This window comes from Cucurbita moschata, unplaced genomic scaffold, assembly GCF_002738365.1.
Source record: "Cucurbita moschata cultivar Rifu unplaced genomic scaffold, Cmos_1.0 Cmo_Scf00044, whole genome shotgun sequence".
NCBI classification, from domain to species: Eukaryota; Viridiplantae; Streptophyta; class Magnoliopsida; order Cucurbitales; family Cucurbitaceae; genus Cucurbita; species Cucurbita moschata.
Window position 1 is genome coordinate 3,074,815 of NW_019268560.1, and position 15,648 is coordinate 3,090,462.

General features: G+C 36.7%; 3 protein-coding genes across 7 annotated transcripts; all 3 read left to right on the forward strand.

The window, feature by feature from the left end:
- Nucleotides 1-63: 63 nt before the first annotated feature.
- On the forward strand, nucleotides 64-4,784 carry LOC111434161 (bifunctional riboflavin kinase/FMN phosphatase). Of its 5 annotated transcripts, none has more exons than XM_023071502.1 (12): nucleotides 79-246; nucleotides 393-467; nucleotides 1,531-1,665; nucleotides 1,968-2,113; nucleotides 2,820-2,950; nucleotides 3,045-3,114; nucleotides 3,293-3,358; nucleotides 3,474-3,628; nucleotides 3,732-3,827; nucleotides 4,024-4,175; nucleotides 4,256-4,339; nucleotides 4,434-4,784. In XM_023071502.1, the coding sequence occupies exons 3-12, from the start codon at nucleotides 1,645-1,647 to the stop codon at nucleotides 4,563-4,565; spliced, it is 1,053 nt and encodes a 350-aa protein (XP_022927270.1). In that variant the 5' UTR covers nucleotides 79-246; nucleotides 393-467; nucleotides 1,531-1,644; the 3' UTR covers nucleotides 4,566-4,784. The 5 variants fall into 5 exon arrangements, with proteins under 5 accessions (XP_022927266.1, XP_022927269.1, XP_022927270.1 ...); XM_023071499.1 differs by having other exon boundaries at nucleotides 80-246; nucleotides 393-472; nucleotides 1,927-2,113; XM_023071500.1 differs by having other exon boundaries at nucleotides 80-246; nucleotides 1,927-2,113.
- A 217-nt stretch (nucleotides 4,785-5,001) lies between these two features.
- On the forward strand, nucleotides 5,002-9,785 carry LOC111434065 (telomerase Cajal body protein 1). The gene is made up of 16 exons (XM_023071358.1): nucleotides 5,002-5,438; nucleotides 5,521-5,583; nucleotides 5,724-5,770; nucleotides 5,872-5,952; nucleotides 6,085-6,158; nucleotides 6,905-6,987; nucleotides 7,031-7,127; nucleotides 7,546-7,714; nucleotides 7,907-7,987; nucleotides 8,075-8,217; nucleotides 8,297-8,344; nucleotides 8,423-8,475; nucleotides 8,710-8,794; nucleotides 8,885-8,951; nucleotides 9,052-9,162; nucleotides 9,445-9,785. Exons 1-16 carry the CDS (start codon nucleotides 5,071-5,073, stop codon nucleotides 9,519-9,521), a joined length of 1,647 nt encoding a protein of 548 aa, XP_022927126.1. The 5' UTR covers nucleotides 5,002-5,070; the 3' UTR covers nucleotides 9,522-9,785.
- A 645-nt stretch (nucleotides 9,786-10,430) lies between these two features.
- On the forward strand, nucleotides 10,431-14,884 carry LOC111434160 (heterogeneous nuclear ribonucleoprotein U-like protein 1). Its single transcript, XM_023071497.1, has 8 exons — nucleotides 10,431-10,655; nucleotides 11,804-12,567; nucleotides 12,698-12,886; nucleotides 12,976-13,084; nucleotides 13,211-13,269; nucleotides 13,354-13,504; nucleotides 13,985-14,269; nucleotides 14,476-14,884. Exons 1-8 carry the CDS (start codon nucleotides 10,523-10,525, stop codon nucleotides 14,574-14,576), a joined length of 1,791 nt encoding a protein of 596 aa, XP_022927265.1. The 5' UTR covers nucleotides 10,431-10,522; the 3' UTR covers nucleotides 14,577-14,884.
- Nucleotides 14,885-15,648: the final 764 nt, after the last annotated feature.

The window sequence follows — 15,648 nt, forward strand, 5'->3', positions numbered from 1 at the left end:
TTTCTAATTTAAAAGAATATTATAAATATTAAAGTCGAAGTTTATTCCGTAAAAAAAAAAAAAAAATGCCTAATAAAAAAGAATCTAGCTTTAGCCGGGAATCGAACTCAGGCCACCCGCGTGATTGGCTGGAGTGATTGTAACAACAATTATTCCTCGTTTTATGTGTTGCAGGCTCTGCTTCCACCCTACCACAGGAGTCTTCATCTTGTTCGGATCCGTCGTACTCATCCAACTCAGGCTCAGGTTTTAATTTCCGCTGAACCTGGATTCTCCTCGTTTCTTTTGATCAACATAATCTGCGAATTGTTGTTTGATTTCACTACCTTCTGTTTCTTATCTGTCTAAAAATTTGAGGATTCCGTTTCATAATCTGGGTCGTATGGGTTTAGGTTGACTGTACATATTTTTTTTGGACTTCCTTGGACTTCGGGAAGCCTGTAGATATAGATTTCATATTCTGCACGGTACGGTGGGTATACTGGTCCAATTCACCTTCCCTACCATTTTATGTTCTTAACTCTTGAGAGACAGAGAAACACAATTCTGCAAATTTCTCGAAACCCTTTCTGCGGGGTGGAGGGGATGCAGTTCTCAATTTCATACTCGGAAAGGGTATCTTTTACCCGCAGTACTTCATACTTTTTTGGGTGTGGAGGTGGTTCCTGAGCCTGATTTATACATCTGATGGTGCAGCACTTGTTAAAAACTAGTTACGGTCTACAATAGTATGATATTCACTTTGAACATAAACTCTTTTGCTTTTAGTTTTTTCAAAAGGCTTCGTACCAACGAAGATTATTTCTTACTTATAAACCCATGAATATCCCCTTATTAGCTGATCTAGGCCACCAACAATCCTCCCTTGAACAAAGTATTCTATAGTACCTCTTTCGAGGTCTATGAGGCCCTCGAACAGCCTCCCCTTAATCGAGACTCGATTCCTTTCTTTAGAGCCCTCGAACAAACTACTACACCCTTTATTCGATACTTGAATCGCTTTTTGACTACACCTTCAAGGCTCACAACTTTTTTGTTCAATATTTGAGAATTTTATTAACATGCCTAAGTTAAAGGCATGACTCTTATACTGTGTTAGGAATCACGAACCTAGCTCTGATAGCATTTGTACAGCCCAAGCTTACTGCTAGCAGATATTGTCTTATTTGGGCTTTTCGTTTCTGGCTTCCCCTCAAGATTTCTAAAATGCATCTGCTAGAGAGAGGTTTTCACACCATTATAAAGAATGCTACGTTCCATAGTAAAGCAATTTTTTTAAAATGTCATCTTTCGAGCGTATGGTTGATTGTGTCAGAAACCTTCGGCTAGTGCTTTTCTTTTGGTAATTTTTTTCAATTGTCCGTTTTTTTCGAGTTTGGTGCAATTCAGTATATCAGCATGCCGAATGTGTTCTCTTTGAACATTTAATATGACTGTGACTGTGGCAACATTCGAACTAGAGCGGTAGTCAACTTGTATCTGTTATGATGATTCTGGCAACTGATTTGAAATAATCTTCTTTCTATTTAGGCATGGTTCACCCATGGGAATATGATCTATGTTCATGAGACCAACGTGAAATGATTAAGAGCTCCATCTCAAATCCTCTGAAAATGGTTGTTTCTGGCGTTATTCTTGATCTGGATGGCACACTTCTACATACAGGTCCTATTGTGTTCTTCACAATGTAGATCAACATTTATAGTCTTGTTTCTCTCAGCAACTTTATTTTGAGGCATTGAAATTGAATTTCTCTGTTTGTGAAAAATGTGATATCTATCTGTCAGTTCCCAGACCTGGATCCCCTATTGTGACTTGGTATTCTATTGTAAATATATCAACCAACTTAGTTACCTTCTAGCGTCCTTGTATTTCCCTTTTTCTCCACTGCTGAATCTCTTCCTCCCTACCACCATATCTTAATAGATGGCATAGTGAGTGACGTTCTAAAATCCTTTCTGGACAAGTATGGAAAGCAATGGGATGGAAGGGAAGCCCTAAGAATTACTGGGAAGACGCCATACGAGTCTGCAGCTGTTATTATTGAAGATTACGAGCTTCCTTGCACATCAACTGAATTGATGTCACAAGTTTCCCCAATGTTTGAGGAGAGGTAAACAATTAGTGTTCTTTCCTATCTACGCTTAAATGCATGTAACCGTATCATCTTGGTTATAAGCTTTTCAACCGTTTAAGGTCAATAGTGAAGTTTCTTGGTTTTTACAACATGCTGCAAGTTGTTATAGTGATTGATATACTATGGTAGTTAAAAATCGAAGACACTGCATGCTCAATCCAAATTCATCTCGATTTTTCTAGGTTGCAACCTTTGGAAATTTGTAATATAATTATAAACTGCTGGCACCTTACATATTTTGTTGTTTATGTTACCTCGACAACGTGCTGATCTTGGATGACTGGTTTTTAGCTTTTCAAAAGTTATTGGAACTGGATATTTCAAGTCAATTTGGTTTTGGTTATGAACATATGCACATTATCAAATAATTATTTCTTATACGACCTTCAAATTTACTTTTGATATTTCTTCCTGGTTTTTATTGTATTGGAAAACATTATTTCGTTTCATCGTTCGGATCATGGCAATCATTCTTTTCCAAGTACAAGATTTCAATTTCAGATTGTGTATTGTAAAGGGTATTATTAATTGAAAGTGTTCAAGTAATGGGATTTCTTGGTGAGTTGCACACACCATGCAGTATGCATTTTATTGTTCTATTGGATTGTTGGTAGCACAAATGCAATGCGTCTACGATATAATCCTTGCCATAACAGAACACTTTTTGGAATTTCCACTACAGATGGTGCAACATTAAAGCACTTCCAGGAGCAAACCGGTTGATTAAACATTTCACTGGTCACAGAGTGCCAATGGCATTAGCTTCGAACTCAAGTAGGGAAAACATAGAGACCAAAATTTCTTTTCATCATGGTATGGTTTCTAAAAGACCATAACATATCCAATTACTTGTTCTGGTTGTTGCTACTATTTATTTATTTAGCTGCTTGATTTTATTATTGTATAGGCTGGAAAGACTCATTCTCTGTGATAATCGGTAGCGATGAAGTTACAACGGCCAAACCATCTCCTGAAATGTAAAATGCAACTATTTTCTGTCGGTTCTTTCTAACTTGGTTTTCTTTTGCAAGTAAACCATTAAGAACTAACAATGCCTCACTGTTTTCAATGGCTGGTTGCTCTTCATAAATTTGTGAAGTATTTTCTTTTCAAGTAATCCAATTATGCGTTCTAACAATGCGTTCATTGATAAAGATTCCTTGAAGCAGCAAAAAGGTTAAATCTCGAACCCTCAAGGTGCCTCGTAATTGAGGATTCCGTGTAAGTATCTGTATTTGAACTTCAATTTTCAAGAATAAAAAATAAAAAAAAACTAAATGGTTATCAAATGAACGTTTTGATTCATCGTACTCTTCTTACTCAACATGCATACCAGTCCAGGTGTTGCAGCCGGTAAGGCTGCTGGGATGAAGGTGATTGCTGTACCATCCCTTCCGAAGAAGACTAATCTCTACTCTTCAGCGGATGAGGTGATCAATTCACTGCTTGACTTTCAGCCTGAGAAATGGGGCCTACCTCCATTTGAAGATTGTACATACCACAACCCTTTTTAACTACCTCAATTCTCAACCTTTCCAGTTGAGTTTCTTTATGCATAAATCTATATGTCACAGTTCTTGACTTTAAACTATAGGGGTAGAGAACACCTTACCAATTAATCCTATGTACATTGGAGGTCCCGTCGTCAAGGGATATGGGCGTGGCTCGAAAGTTCTTGGGATTCCTACAGGTGCGTGCGAATTCAATAGACCGTTCTTATTTCCATTAGGCTGGTCGTTTAAACCTTTATGTTATCTGATTCCTGGTTAATCTCATAGTCTAAATTCTGGTTTGGCAAACTCAATGTTTGAACTGTTCTTAATCTCGACATCTGAAGCAGATCTCTTTCCATTATAATACTTACAAACTTGCTTTACTTTTCCCAGCGAATTTATCTACAGAAGGATATTCAGATGTCCTTTTAGAACATCCATCAGGCGTTTATTTCGGTTGGGCTGGTTTATCAACAAGAGGCATCTTTAAAATGGTCGCAAGCATCGGATGGAATCCATTTTTCGACAATGCAGAAAAGACTATTGTAAGTGTAGAATAGTTCAGAAATGTGAATTTTGGTTGCTGCATTCACTTTCTGGTTAATATTTGTATATTATGATCCAGGAACCATGGCTACTCCACAAGTTCCATGAAGATTTCTACGATGAGGACTTGAGACTTGTTTTAGTCGGATATATTCGGCCAGAGGTAATACTTGCAAAACAACTAGCTTGTTCTTCTATTTTCTGGGTTTCCATGCTCGTCACTCCATTAAAATCTCATCAATATTATCACTAATCAGGCCAACTTCCCAAACCTTGAGAGCCTAATAGCTAAGATTCACGAGGATGGAAGAATTGCAGAAAGAGCTCTTGATCTTCCACTGTACTCGAAGTATAGAGACGACCAATACCTGAAGCAGCATGATGCTTAGAGATGGCATGCTTTAGGAGTTCTATACGTTCTATTGCAGATTTTTGTGGCCTATTGTTTGTCATTTACTTCATAATTCTATGATCATGGAGGATGAATTCTCATTTACATTTTGTTGTTGTTTCTATAGTACAATCAATCTTAAAGTGTGTATTTGATCCTCTGATGTCGAGAGTAACGATCGATATTAATGTTGGCATCTTTTGATCTTTGTTGTACCTACATATCACTTGAGATCTATTATATGACCTACTTTCGAAACTTTGAAAAATGTGTATTTTAATGCTTGACTATGTAAACGATTATATAAAGTATAGATAATCTAACAAATATATCTTTTGATAATTATAGTAATTTAACCATACGTAAAGCTATTTGTTTGCTAACAAATTTGGACAAAATTTAACTTGCATTGAGAAGTTGAAAAGATTGAAAAATAAAATGAGAGTTTCCTAAAAGAGAGCGATCATTGGGTTTATTTTGCATGATTTCTAGTACGAATTTCAATGGTCAACAAACTTTCTTCTGGGAAATTGTCGAAAGCCCACAAAAGGAGCCCAAGTGGTTTAGTTTTGATCGATTTTTCTCTGAAATCGTTGTTTTGGCGGCAGTGGCGGAACGAAGGAACACTGGATACGGATTGCTGCTTAGGAGTTCTTGCAATGTCTGAAACAGAATCAATGTTAGTGGAGGAGGAAGAAAACAGGTCCAATCCGGCTGGGGAAGCCGCGGAAGCTGCCATGAACGACGAAGAGCAGCAATCATACTCGTGGCCAGTGATTCAATTCAATTCCCCTCCACAGAGGACTTACCATTTCTATAATCAGTTTCGGACTGGTCCGAACCCTAACAACTTCTTCAAGGGCGTAAAATGGTATATTGTCTGTGTTCTCCGTCTTCATTGTTATTCTTTACTCTTCTTTCTTATGAAATCTTCGAGTTATAACTTGCTACAGGTCACCTGATGGGTCGTGTTTTCTTACGAGCTCTGAGGACAATAGTCTTCGCAGATTCAACCTGTAAGTCTTCAGCAATCAACCTGTACATGAATGTTGAAAGACTTGATTAAAGTGGAATTTAAGAATATCTTTTAGATATGTTATATTTTTTTTATGATGGAATAGAATAGAATGCTTGCTAAACTACACTTGTTATGCAGGCCAGATTACGGCAACGATGTTTCCGGCAATGTAGCTGGTGAAGAGGGTAAGTCTGCGCTTGAATAGAGGGATTATGGCCTACTTCTTGAGGAATTTGATATCTACTTTTTTTAATATGATGTCATTCATGTGCTACACCGTCTGCAGATTCTTTTACTTCCAACCTTGTTGTGGGTGAAGGGGAGTCAGTCTATGACTTCTGTTGGTATCCTTACATGTCTGCTTCAGGTGCTCCTTAGACAACTTATTCATGGTTTTTTCTACCTTGGAGCTGAAAGGTTTTCCTTTCTGTTTCAATTTGTATAATCATTGACGACACTGTTAATTGAATTCTGATGTGAAAGTTGGTTGACACCTTAGACCCTGTTACATGCGTCTTTGCAAGTACCACACGCGACCATCCAATTCATCTCTGGGATGCTGCATCAGGCGAGGTACTTAGGCTTTACGAGTACTTTCTTCGAAATATGAATCCATTGCGTTGGAGTCGGATTGTGATTACCGTTTCAAATAGCCTTTTGACATGTAGTGTGGGTTCATCATATTACGACTAGCATTTATGACTTCCAAATGTAAGCGCAGATGACAATTTTTTTATGCTTGCTTGGGGTGCATAAGACGAACAAAAGGTGTTATTTGAGTGAGTTGAGATATGTGTTTGAAAATATGCATGACATGATGTGAAGTATGTGAACATGTTAGCTTAGAGTGTCATTATAGCGGTAAGAAAAATTGTATGCTTGTCTAATGCACTTGAAAAGCTGTATGATATGTTTTTGTTTTGATGATCTCCCTTATTTTCAAGAGATTGTGAACGCAAGAAGACATCTTACTCAAGTCTTTAGGAAAAAAAAGTTCAAGATTATGCTTTTCATCTGTATTGCAAAACCTCAGATAATTAAGGAGAGTGCCTATTAATTATTGAAGGCATTGACATGGTTGCTTGCCAGGTGTGGGTGGCTGGGGCTGCCACACATCTTCCATTAGTTTATTGGGTAGCCCAACATCACCTTAGAAATGCCCATTATGAACGTTCCTTTTTTCCTGTTTTTCTTGTTAGGAGTTAAAAGTAAATTCTTGCATGACATCGATGGTAGTTTTAGAATTCCTGAAGCTAAAATCAGTGATTGAAGAAGTTGGTCCCATTATTTGAAGATTTTTTTTTAACCATGTATTGCAGCTGCGCTGTACATATCGAGCTTATGATGCCATGGATGAAATTACTGCTGCCTTTTCAATTTCATTTAATCCAGCTGGAACCAAGTAGGTTTTATCTTTGCTTCTCTTATCCACTGTATATGTAAAGGGCTCGTGAATGGCTGTTCGGGTGTCTTATGATGTCATCATGCATGAACGGTGTCCTTTTTATTTTACATCGTGTTATGTCTAAGATCGCCTATAAGGTGTCTTTATGACTTCATTATCAAAGATAGATATCATCCCTACAAGCTTATGATATGCCTGATTGAGACGCCTCCTCTTCTGTTTTTCAAAAATGCTATTTCGACTTCTTGATCTTATTTATGTTTAATCTTTATGCTCCATATTTGCTGCACAAATTGAAATACTTTATGTAATTTTCATTTGGTTACCAATTGAAACCATCTTTTTCTTCTTTGTTTTTTTTTTTTTTTTTTTTTTTTTTTTTTTTTTTCCTTGTTTCACTCCCTTGTGGAGTTTGTATCGTTTGTGAGCATTATTCTCGTTTCATTTTATCAATGGAAGGTTTTGTCTCTTGTTAAAAAAATCAATGACTAGAAAAAGGTTTGATGAGAATGAAAAATATATGTAATGAACGTTTGAAGTTGAACTTGTCTGCAGGTTATCATTGTCGTGTGTGTCATCTTTGCTGGTGCTTTTGAGGTTGATGTTTCAAATTGGTCTCCTTTTTCTCCAAATGGTTTCCAATCAGTGTTAACTGGAGCTACTGTAGTATTCTTCGCATATGTAGGCTTCGATGCAGTTGCAAATTCAGCCGAAGAATCAAAAAGTCCGAGGGTATTAAACTAAGTTGCTTCCCTTTATGTTTGAGTACCACGATTCACTCAATTTTGTAACTTCAAATAGTAGCATAAACTTCGTAAGATTTAAAGCAACTGACTTTTCCTTTTTAATATTGTTCCGTTCAGAGGGATTTACCAATTGGCATAATCGGAAGTCTTCTTATTTGCATTGNAATTAGTGAGAATATTTGATTTGCATCGACCTGGTAGAGATTTTGGGCAACACTCGACGCTGCAAGGAAATAAGGAAGGTCAAACAGGTTGTTATCTTAGACTTAGTGTACCCATAGAGAATGTTTGCTGATTGATAGACCAGGGCATATCTTTTGACCATTTGTTATGATCAGGCATCATATCTGCAATTGCCTTTTCTCCTACACACAATGGAATGCTTGCCTTGGGCTCTTATAGCCAGACCACCGGAATCTATAGGGAAGACAATATGGAGTTGTTATATGTTCTACATGGTCAAGAAGGTGGAATTACACATGTAGGGGAGGTTTTTGTTGTTACTTTTTAACGTGGTCTTAATTTATACTCCTATCAAAGTGATGTTATGTTTTGTCCAGATCCAATTTTCAAAAGATGGAAATTATCTATACACTGGAGGTCGAAAGGTATAAGTTCTTATGTGATGTTCTTTCTTGCATTGTGACCTGTATTCTAACATACCTTTTTCCGAAATTTCTTGAAAGGACCCATATATACTTTGCTGGGATATTCGCAAATCTGTAGATGTTGTATACAAGTAAGTGCTTCTTTAAAAACTGCAATGGCTATGCCTTACAAGTAATCTCACCGCTATAGGGAACAAGCAATGAATTTAGTATACCTAGAACTTGAAAATTCTACTGGTTCAACAAAGGCCTGCAGCTTTAAAATGCTGTTTCTTTTGTTTGTGATGGCAACCCATTCAAGTTTTCCGGTTACTGTGAATGATGAAATATAGGTTTCCTTATCACGTAATTCTACTTGTCATCAGGCTATACAGATCATCTGAACATACCAACCAACGGATATTTTTTGATATTGAGCCATGTGGCCAACATCTTGGCACAGGTGGTCAGGTATACTGTCAGCTCTTATTTATATTATTTTGCTTGATATTAATTAATCAATCTTAACCTGAGTGGTTTTGTTTACATTTTGACCTGTAGGATGGTTTTGTTCATGTATATGATCTTCAAACCGGGCAGTGGGTAACAAGTTTTCAAGCAGCACAAGGTATTGCATTTTCATTTTGACAAGAACTACCACTTGGTTTTATATTACCATATTCTTATTGGCTCTAACTCACTTCTCCTACGCTGTGTACTCCCTGCAGACACAGTTAATGGGTTTTCTTTTCATCCATATATGCCAATGACTGTCACATCATCAGGTCACCGAAGATTTATAGGACCTGACAATGATGATGGGGATTTATGTTTGCGTGGTATTCTCTCTAACCTCAAGACCATCTATTCTTTTGTTTTTAGCGTCGGTGAGGAATAACGACTCTCTACAATGGTATGATATTATCCACTTTAAGCATAAGGTCTCATGATTTTTCTTTTCGTTTTCCGGAAAGGCCACATACCAATGAAGATGTATTTCTTACCTATAAACTCACGATCAACTCCTCAATTAGTCGATCTGAGACTCCTCTCCTAACAATCCTCAACACTGTCATCGGTTCTTATATGCTATATTAATATGTTTCCTGGGCTTTATTTAGGTGATGAAAACTGTGCTTCTGTTTGGAGTTTTAATTTTGCTTCGTCGGGAGATGGTGATGCTATCAACACCAATTGACAGCCAGAATCCAAGCCAAGGTCTGAATTATGTTTTTGTTCATTGAATTTGTAGCTTGCATGAACATTCTCTTGCAATTTTGCAAGCGAACTGTGCAGCTGCGTAATTATCGTAAAACATTCTGTGTCTGGAGCTGTCTGATTTTGGGAAGAGAGACAATTTTGTGTTCTACATTTAGAACATCCAAGGAAGAGTAAGATATTTTCACAGATGTTCTATGTTCTAATTGGCAAAAGCTAAAACTCAACTCAACACCCAAGTTTTGGTAATTATATATAAGTTTATTCCTTTTGATAGTTTTGTAGCTATATTTTATTTTTCTAGAAACTAATTTTTTAATATCTTTTGTAAAAGTGAAATAAGAATATTTTGACCAGTTGAGTTATGATGATATTATGATGATAAGTCTCGTAAAAAAAAAAAAAATTTGACGTAAAAAATTACTAAAATGAAATTGGTAAGATTTTGTGCAAATTACGTGTATTTATAATTTATTCAACATGTCATTAAGTTATATAATATTTTATTTTTCATATACTGTTTTTATTTTTTATTATTTTGTTACAGCAACAACGAATGAAAATTAATATTATTGTAATAGTATAGAGGTTTAGTTCTAACAGGTATATCATTTGAAATAATTTATAAAAATTATTTAAGTTAATAATTAAGCTATTTTCACTTTCCAATCTTGGTATTTATATTTACATACGTGACTAATGGATGATTTTTAAAATATATATTTACGGTATTAATAAGGAATATTGGAAAATATCCATTGAACCATAATATTAATGTGGAACATGATATTTTAACCATTATATGCGGGTCGGGTTAAAAGGGCGCCCGATTTCTTAAGTCGGGCTGGAATGATCCAACCAACCCACATCAAGCAATTCTTATAAAAATTAAGAACAGGTTCACAAGCAGCGACGAGAGCGCGGGTGATATCCTTCGCGCGGCAACTCCAGTTTGGGCTCTTACCGCTCTGAAGTTGGGCAATGGCGTCCATTAAACGCCGTCACCAAGAAGACGATCATGAGGCGAAGAAAGCCAAATTTTCCTGTGTTTCAGATGCTTCTGAGGTGAAGGGGCAGCATCAAGTGGTGCTCAACCCAGCCGACTGCGACTTGGGTATTTCTTTTCTGTCTGGAAGGCTATCTTTTCTTTCTTGTTGTATTCATCCTATATTATTTTGTATTGAAATCGTACCGTTGGATGCACGACCCAATTAAACTGGTTGGATCTCCTTGTCATCTCTTCCCCTCCCGTTTGCTCGACTCTCACATTTCGTGGTTTATATAAATTGCATACATTTATAATTTGAGTGTGTTTGCTGGTCACTTGAATACTAATTAGCTTCTATTTATTGGTTTAGAACCTAAGCTTAAAATGCATGCTTTCCCTTTAGTTTGATTATTATTAAATTAACATGGAGATTACAAGTTTTGAAGAATTTCTAGGCACTCTTCTCTTATGTGATTTCCTGCCCCACTCTCCATTATCTGAACTGGGCATAGCCTTGGGAAAATTTTTGAACGGTGATTTCTAGGAAAACATATATTGTTGTACGTAGAAAACTTGTTCGGTAGAAAAATTTATGAAACTGTTCAAGGGAGGGAAAAAAAAGTAGAGAACGAAAAATAGTATTATGTTTTTTCTTGTTTTTATACATGGAGGGCAAGTGCTATCCTAAATTAATGTGTTAGGTTGAAGCGTGAGGGGAGCCAAGAAGGAAGGAGGGTACCTCCCAAATTTTTACAACGGAAAGATCATAGGTATAAAAGTTAGAAATTTGTTGGCTCCACCACTTGGTTGAGGAGAAGAGTTTTCCCATGCAGGTTTTCGGGTAGTAGAGTTTGACTTGTAAAATGTGGTAGTTACTTTAGCAAACTATGATAGGATTAATTCTTTCTCCTTTTCTCTTTACATTGCTTCCTTTCATGGTACCTAGTTATGAAATTTTTATAGCGTGTATCCTTCGTCTTCCTTGTGGAAATAAATTTTAGTGGGTCATAGTGCAAAGCTCATGTCCTTCAGGTAGAAATAAAACTTTAAATAAAAGAGTTGTTCTTACCGAAGTTAACAGATATTAAGATTTTTACCCGTGATTTTAAAAATACTCCCCATTTGGTAGCTAACGGTTTTGTACACATCCATCAAGACATTTATTTCTTGACAAAAGAAGCAAATTATTGAAGTGACGTTTTATAATTTGTTTTCCAAGTTCTTATTGAAAAATACGGTTTATATTGACTTGTGTTGGCTATTTTTGTTTCCAGATTTCAAGATTGAAAGTGATGGTCTTCGAGGATCAGCTCTTTATGAGCAAGGTTTTGCTTACTGCTGGTCCGGTGCTCGGGCCACCGTTGGTATTACTGGTGGAAAATATTGTTTTGGTTGCAAGATTATCTCTTTACAGCCAGTTGAAATGAATGATACTGCTCCAGATCAGCAGCATCTTTGTCGTCTCGGCATTTCCATAGGGGACAGTCCAGTGGGTAATCTTGGAGAAACTAAACAAAGTTTTGGATTTGGTGGCACAGGAAAGTTCTCAAATGCTGGAAAATTTTCTGACTATGGTGAAAAGTTTGGGATTGGTGATACCATTGTTTGTGCTGTAAATCTTGAAAGCAATCCTCTGGCCTCTATTGGATTTTCCAAAAATGGCAAATGGTTGGGTACTGCAATACAATTTGATGCCGGTCCAAGAGGCCTTGGAGTAGTGGATTCTCCATTGGGGAAGCTTCGATGGGAATCAGCACTTTTTCCTCATGTATTGTTGAAGAATGTTGAGGTCCAGTTACAATTCAGTGTTGAAGAGGGGCTTGTTCCAGAAGAAGGCTTTAAACCGTGGGCCACTGCTTTGGATGATAACAATGCATTGATAGGGCCTACTTTTAATAATGTAAGAGATTGTGAAGTCATGATGATGGTGGGTCTACCGGCTTCTGGAAAAAGTACATGGGCCAAGAAATGGGCAGATCAACATCCTGAGAAACGCTATATTTTGCTTGGGACTAATCTAATTCTGGATCAAATGAAGGTATTGAACTGTTAGTTATTTCTTCATGTTGCTTCTTGATTTCTATCCCCCACTTGGTTTGCCTAGCATCATTTTGGGGTTCATTATTATGTTACATGAAAGACTGACAGGAGTTGAATTTTTCTAACAGTTACCAGGTCTATTGCGAAAACATAATTATGGACAACGCTTTGATTGTTTGATGGACCAAGCAACTGGGATTTTCAACATACTTCTGTCTAGAGCAGCTACCATACCTCGCAATTACATAATTGATCAAACAAATGTTTACAAAAATGCCCGGAAACGGAAATTGAAACCATTTGTGTACTCCCAGAAAGTATGTAGTTTAAGTCTTTTGGATCATTTAGGTTTCAGTAACCTTTTAATTATTATCATCAATTTTTTTTCTCTCATTCTGGTTTTCAGATTGCTGTTGTGGTATTCCCAAGGCCTGAGGAGTTGCAGCGTCGATCGGCTGAAAGATTTAGAGAAATGGGGAAAGAAGTACCAGCTGATGCAGTGAATGAAATGTTAGGTCTGTTAAATTCTCTCTTTGGATCTATTGAAGTGTCTGCATATAGCTGCTAGAAAACATATGTTGCAAATCGTATAATCACTGTGGTTTTTGTTGCTTACCATTGGGATCATTATCATCATGCAGCCAATTTTATCCTGCCCACCAGCAAGAACATGCCTGGTTCGGAAGAATTTTTTGATGAGGTAATTACACCATACGTAGCTATTAAGGGTCTGTGCGTAAGTGTAATGATGTAGACATCATAATATATGTCCTCTTTTTGTTAGGTTATATTTGTAGAACTTGATCGTGCAGAGTCTCAAAGATATTTGGATGGGATGAAACGTGCTCTAACATCTGAATCACGTGACAACTTAACGTCATTTTCTAAAGCTATTACTGCTCCTCCTCATGTTTTACCTTCATCTCAAAATCAAGGTGCCTTTCACTTCTTGTCGAGCCTCTCTGATTAAAACAGTGGCTGTACGTTTTTTGTTTTACTGACCATGCATCCATTTAACTTGATGGTCGTTATAATTATAGCTTAGCCCTTATTCTTGTCACCTTCCAGAGATCTTTTGTCACAAGTAATCCAACCAGTTTATTTGAAGTTTCCTGTTTATCTGTTAAATATTTCTTCTACTTTGTCCTGTAGAGTGAATATTTTTTTTTTTCACAAGTTTTCAATTCTCAGTAAAACATACAGAGACGTGCAATCTGCATTTTCCGTGATCTCTTATGTTATACAAATGAGATATATATGGATACAAAATACTTTGTTCAATTTGCACATATTTCCATGTTTCACCCATATGCAATATGAATCGGATCATTATATTAAGCGTGTTGGTCACCGTGGTTGCATCTTGAGTTTATTCTGATGTTTAGATTCATCTATAACATTCTTTCTTTTTTCAGGTCTACGTGGTGTATCAGATGCTAGACAATATGGAAATCCAAGATTTATTTCTGAAGTACATCAAGAAAATATGTACTCTCCTTTACCTAGGTTTGTTCCCCTTCACAGACCATACGAGAGTTTGATTGGTGAAACCAGGTACCCTGGTCCAAGTAGCCATCCGCTTCACAGTTATCCAGGGAGTGATCCTTACAGCATTGGTGGACATTTCCGAGACAGTCGTCAAATGGGTGAACTCTTCCCAAGGGAATACGCTGATGTAGCTTATTCCTTCCCTACCACTGGTTAGTTCTTTAATTGATTGATCCCTGCTTTTGCATGTGATATTTTCCAACAAGAACATCAAAAGATAAAAAAGCTTACCGCTTTGCATGTAAGTGGGTATTTACATTCAGATACTCATAGAACCCCATTTGTTCTTCCTTCTCTGTATCTTCATTTCTTTGGGAGGGTGCTTATCGACCATTCCTAACTATGTTCCTACATTCAGGTCCACCTTATGGAACCCCACCTCCAAGACCCGCATATCAATTTCCTTCTAATATGCCTTATGGTAGAGGTTATGCCTCCCCACGTCCAAGGTACTACTGATTCCCTGCTATTTCATGGGCTCATGGATCGTCTTTTCGATGCATACATAATGTATTAATCAGAGTCGAAATGGTGAACCATTGTAATTATTCTGGCTCCATACATGCATGGACAAGTAAATACTGTAAATACGATGTTTACCTGCATACTTTTTGTAGTTTCATTAGCCAAGTAGGGAAGCTAGAAAACCACGAAGAATTTTTCTTCGTCATTGTTTAACTCTGTTTTGACAAACATCTCAAAATCAGTTGCTTTTCTGCTGCTATTATAAACGTTGTTGATTGTTATCAATTCATGCAAGGCGTTCCACAAATGTCATCATATTACTTTTTTCTTCCCCCGATATCCGACTTAAGTATCTTGCTTGGTAGGGATGTAAAAATAAAATTTATTCACATGAATTTTGAAATTGGTTCAAAATAATGTAAGTGGTGCATGTATCTAGAATTGGTTCAAACTTATGAGGATTGTACCATAATATGTGAATATTATGTAAAGACAATATTATGTCATTAGAAATTTTTTACGAGAGAATTTGAATTAAAATATTGTGAAGTTGTTCGTAACGAGACTTAATCTCGTTACCAGACCTAACGTTGAACTAAAAAAAGACTAATATATTAGAGATTGACAAAGTCAATAAAATTTCTACTTAAGATTGTATGATGATGTCAATCCTTAAGCATTTAATGATCGTACATACTTAATTGGAAGGAATGAAAAAAAAAAAAAAAACAATCTGTTAATGAGAATAAATATATTTAATGCAAGTTGAGACATAAGGAGAGAAGGATGGCATTGGCAGCAAAGCCTAATTTTGTTTCCTTTTTGGTTTAAAGAAAATAGCAGGTGGCTGATGCAAGCAAAGTTGCACTATTATATTCTTGGACGCACGCCAGCCGTCGGTGTATTTTACGTGCCATTCTTGAACGCACCTTTTTTTTCTTTAAACTAATTCATAAATCAATGATGTCGTGGGTAAGGAGAACAAACCACCATTTATAAGTTTGTGGAAATATTTTTTTAAGGTGTTTTAAAACCTTGAGGGGAAGCCCAAAAAGCCTTAGGGCGT

Excerpts from the sequence above, each read along its gene's own strand:
- LOC111434161 (XM_023071498.1), top strand. The coding sequence starts at position 1,581 with ATGATTAAGAGCTCCATCTCAAATCCTCTGAAAATGGTTGTTTCTGGC. Across the intron at positions 1,666-1,926 it reads TGGCACACTTCTACATACAG|ATGGCATAGTGAGTGACGTT; the intron begins GTCCTATTGTGT and ends ATATCTTAATAG. Across the intron at positions 4,340-4,433 it reads TCGGATATATTCGGCCAGAG|GCCAACTTCCCAAACCTTGA; the intron begins GTAATACTTGCA and ends ATCACTAATCAG.
- LOC111434065 (XM_023071358.1), top strand. The coding sequence starts at position 5,071 with ATGGTCAACAAACTTTCTTCTGGGAAATTGTCGAAAGCCCACAAAAGG. Across the intron at positions 5,584-5,723 it reads AGTCTTCGCAGATTCAACCT|GCCAGATTACGGCAACGATG; the intron begins GTAAGTCTTCAG and ends CTTGTTATGCAG. Across the intron at positions 6,988-7,030 it reads TTTAATCCAGCTGGAACCAA|GGCTCGTGAATGGCTGTTCG; the intron begins GTAGGTTTTATC and ends GTATATGTAAAG.
- LOC111434160 (XM_023071497.1), top strand. The coding sequence starts at position 10,523 with ATGGCGTCCATTAAACGCCGTCACCAAGAAGACGATCATGAGGCGAAG. Across the intron at positions 10,656-11,803 it reads CCCAGCCGACTGCGACTTGG|ATTTCAAGATTGAAAGTGAT; the intron begins GTATTTCTTTTC and ends TTTTGTTTCCAG. Across the intron at positions 13,085-13,210 it reads TGCAGTGAATGAAATGTTAG|CCAATTTTATCCTGCCCACC; the intron begins GTCTGTTAAATT and ends ATCATCATGCAG.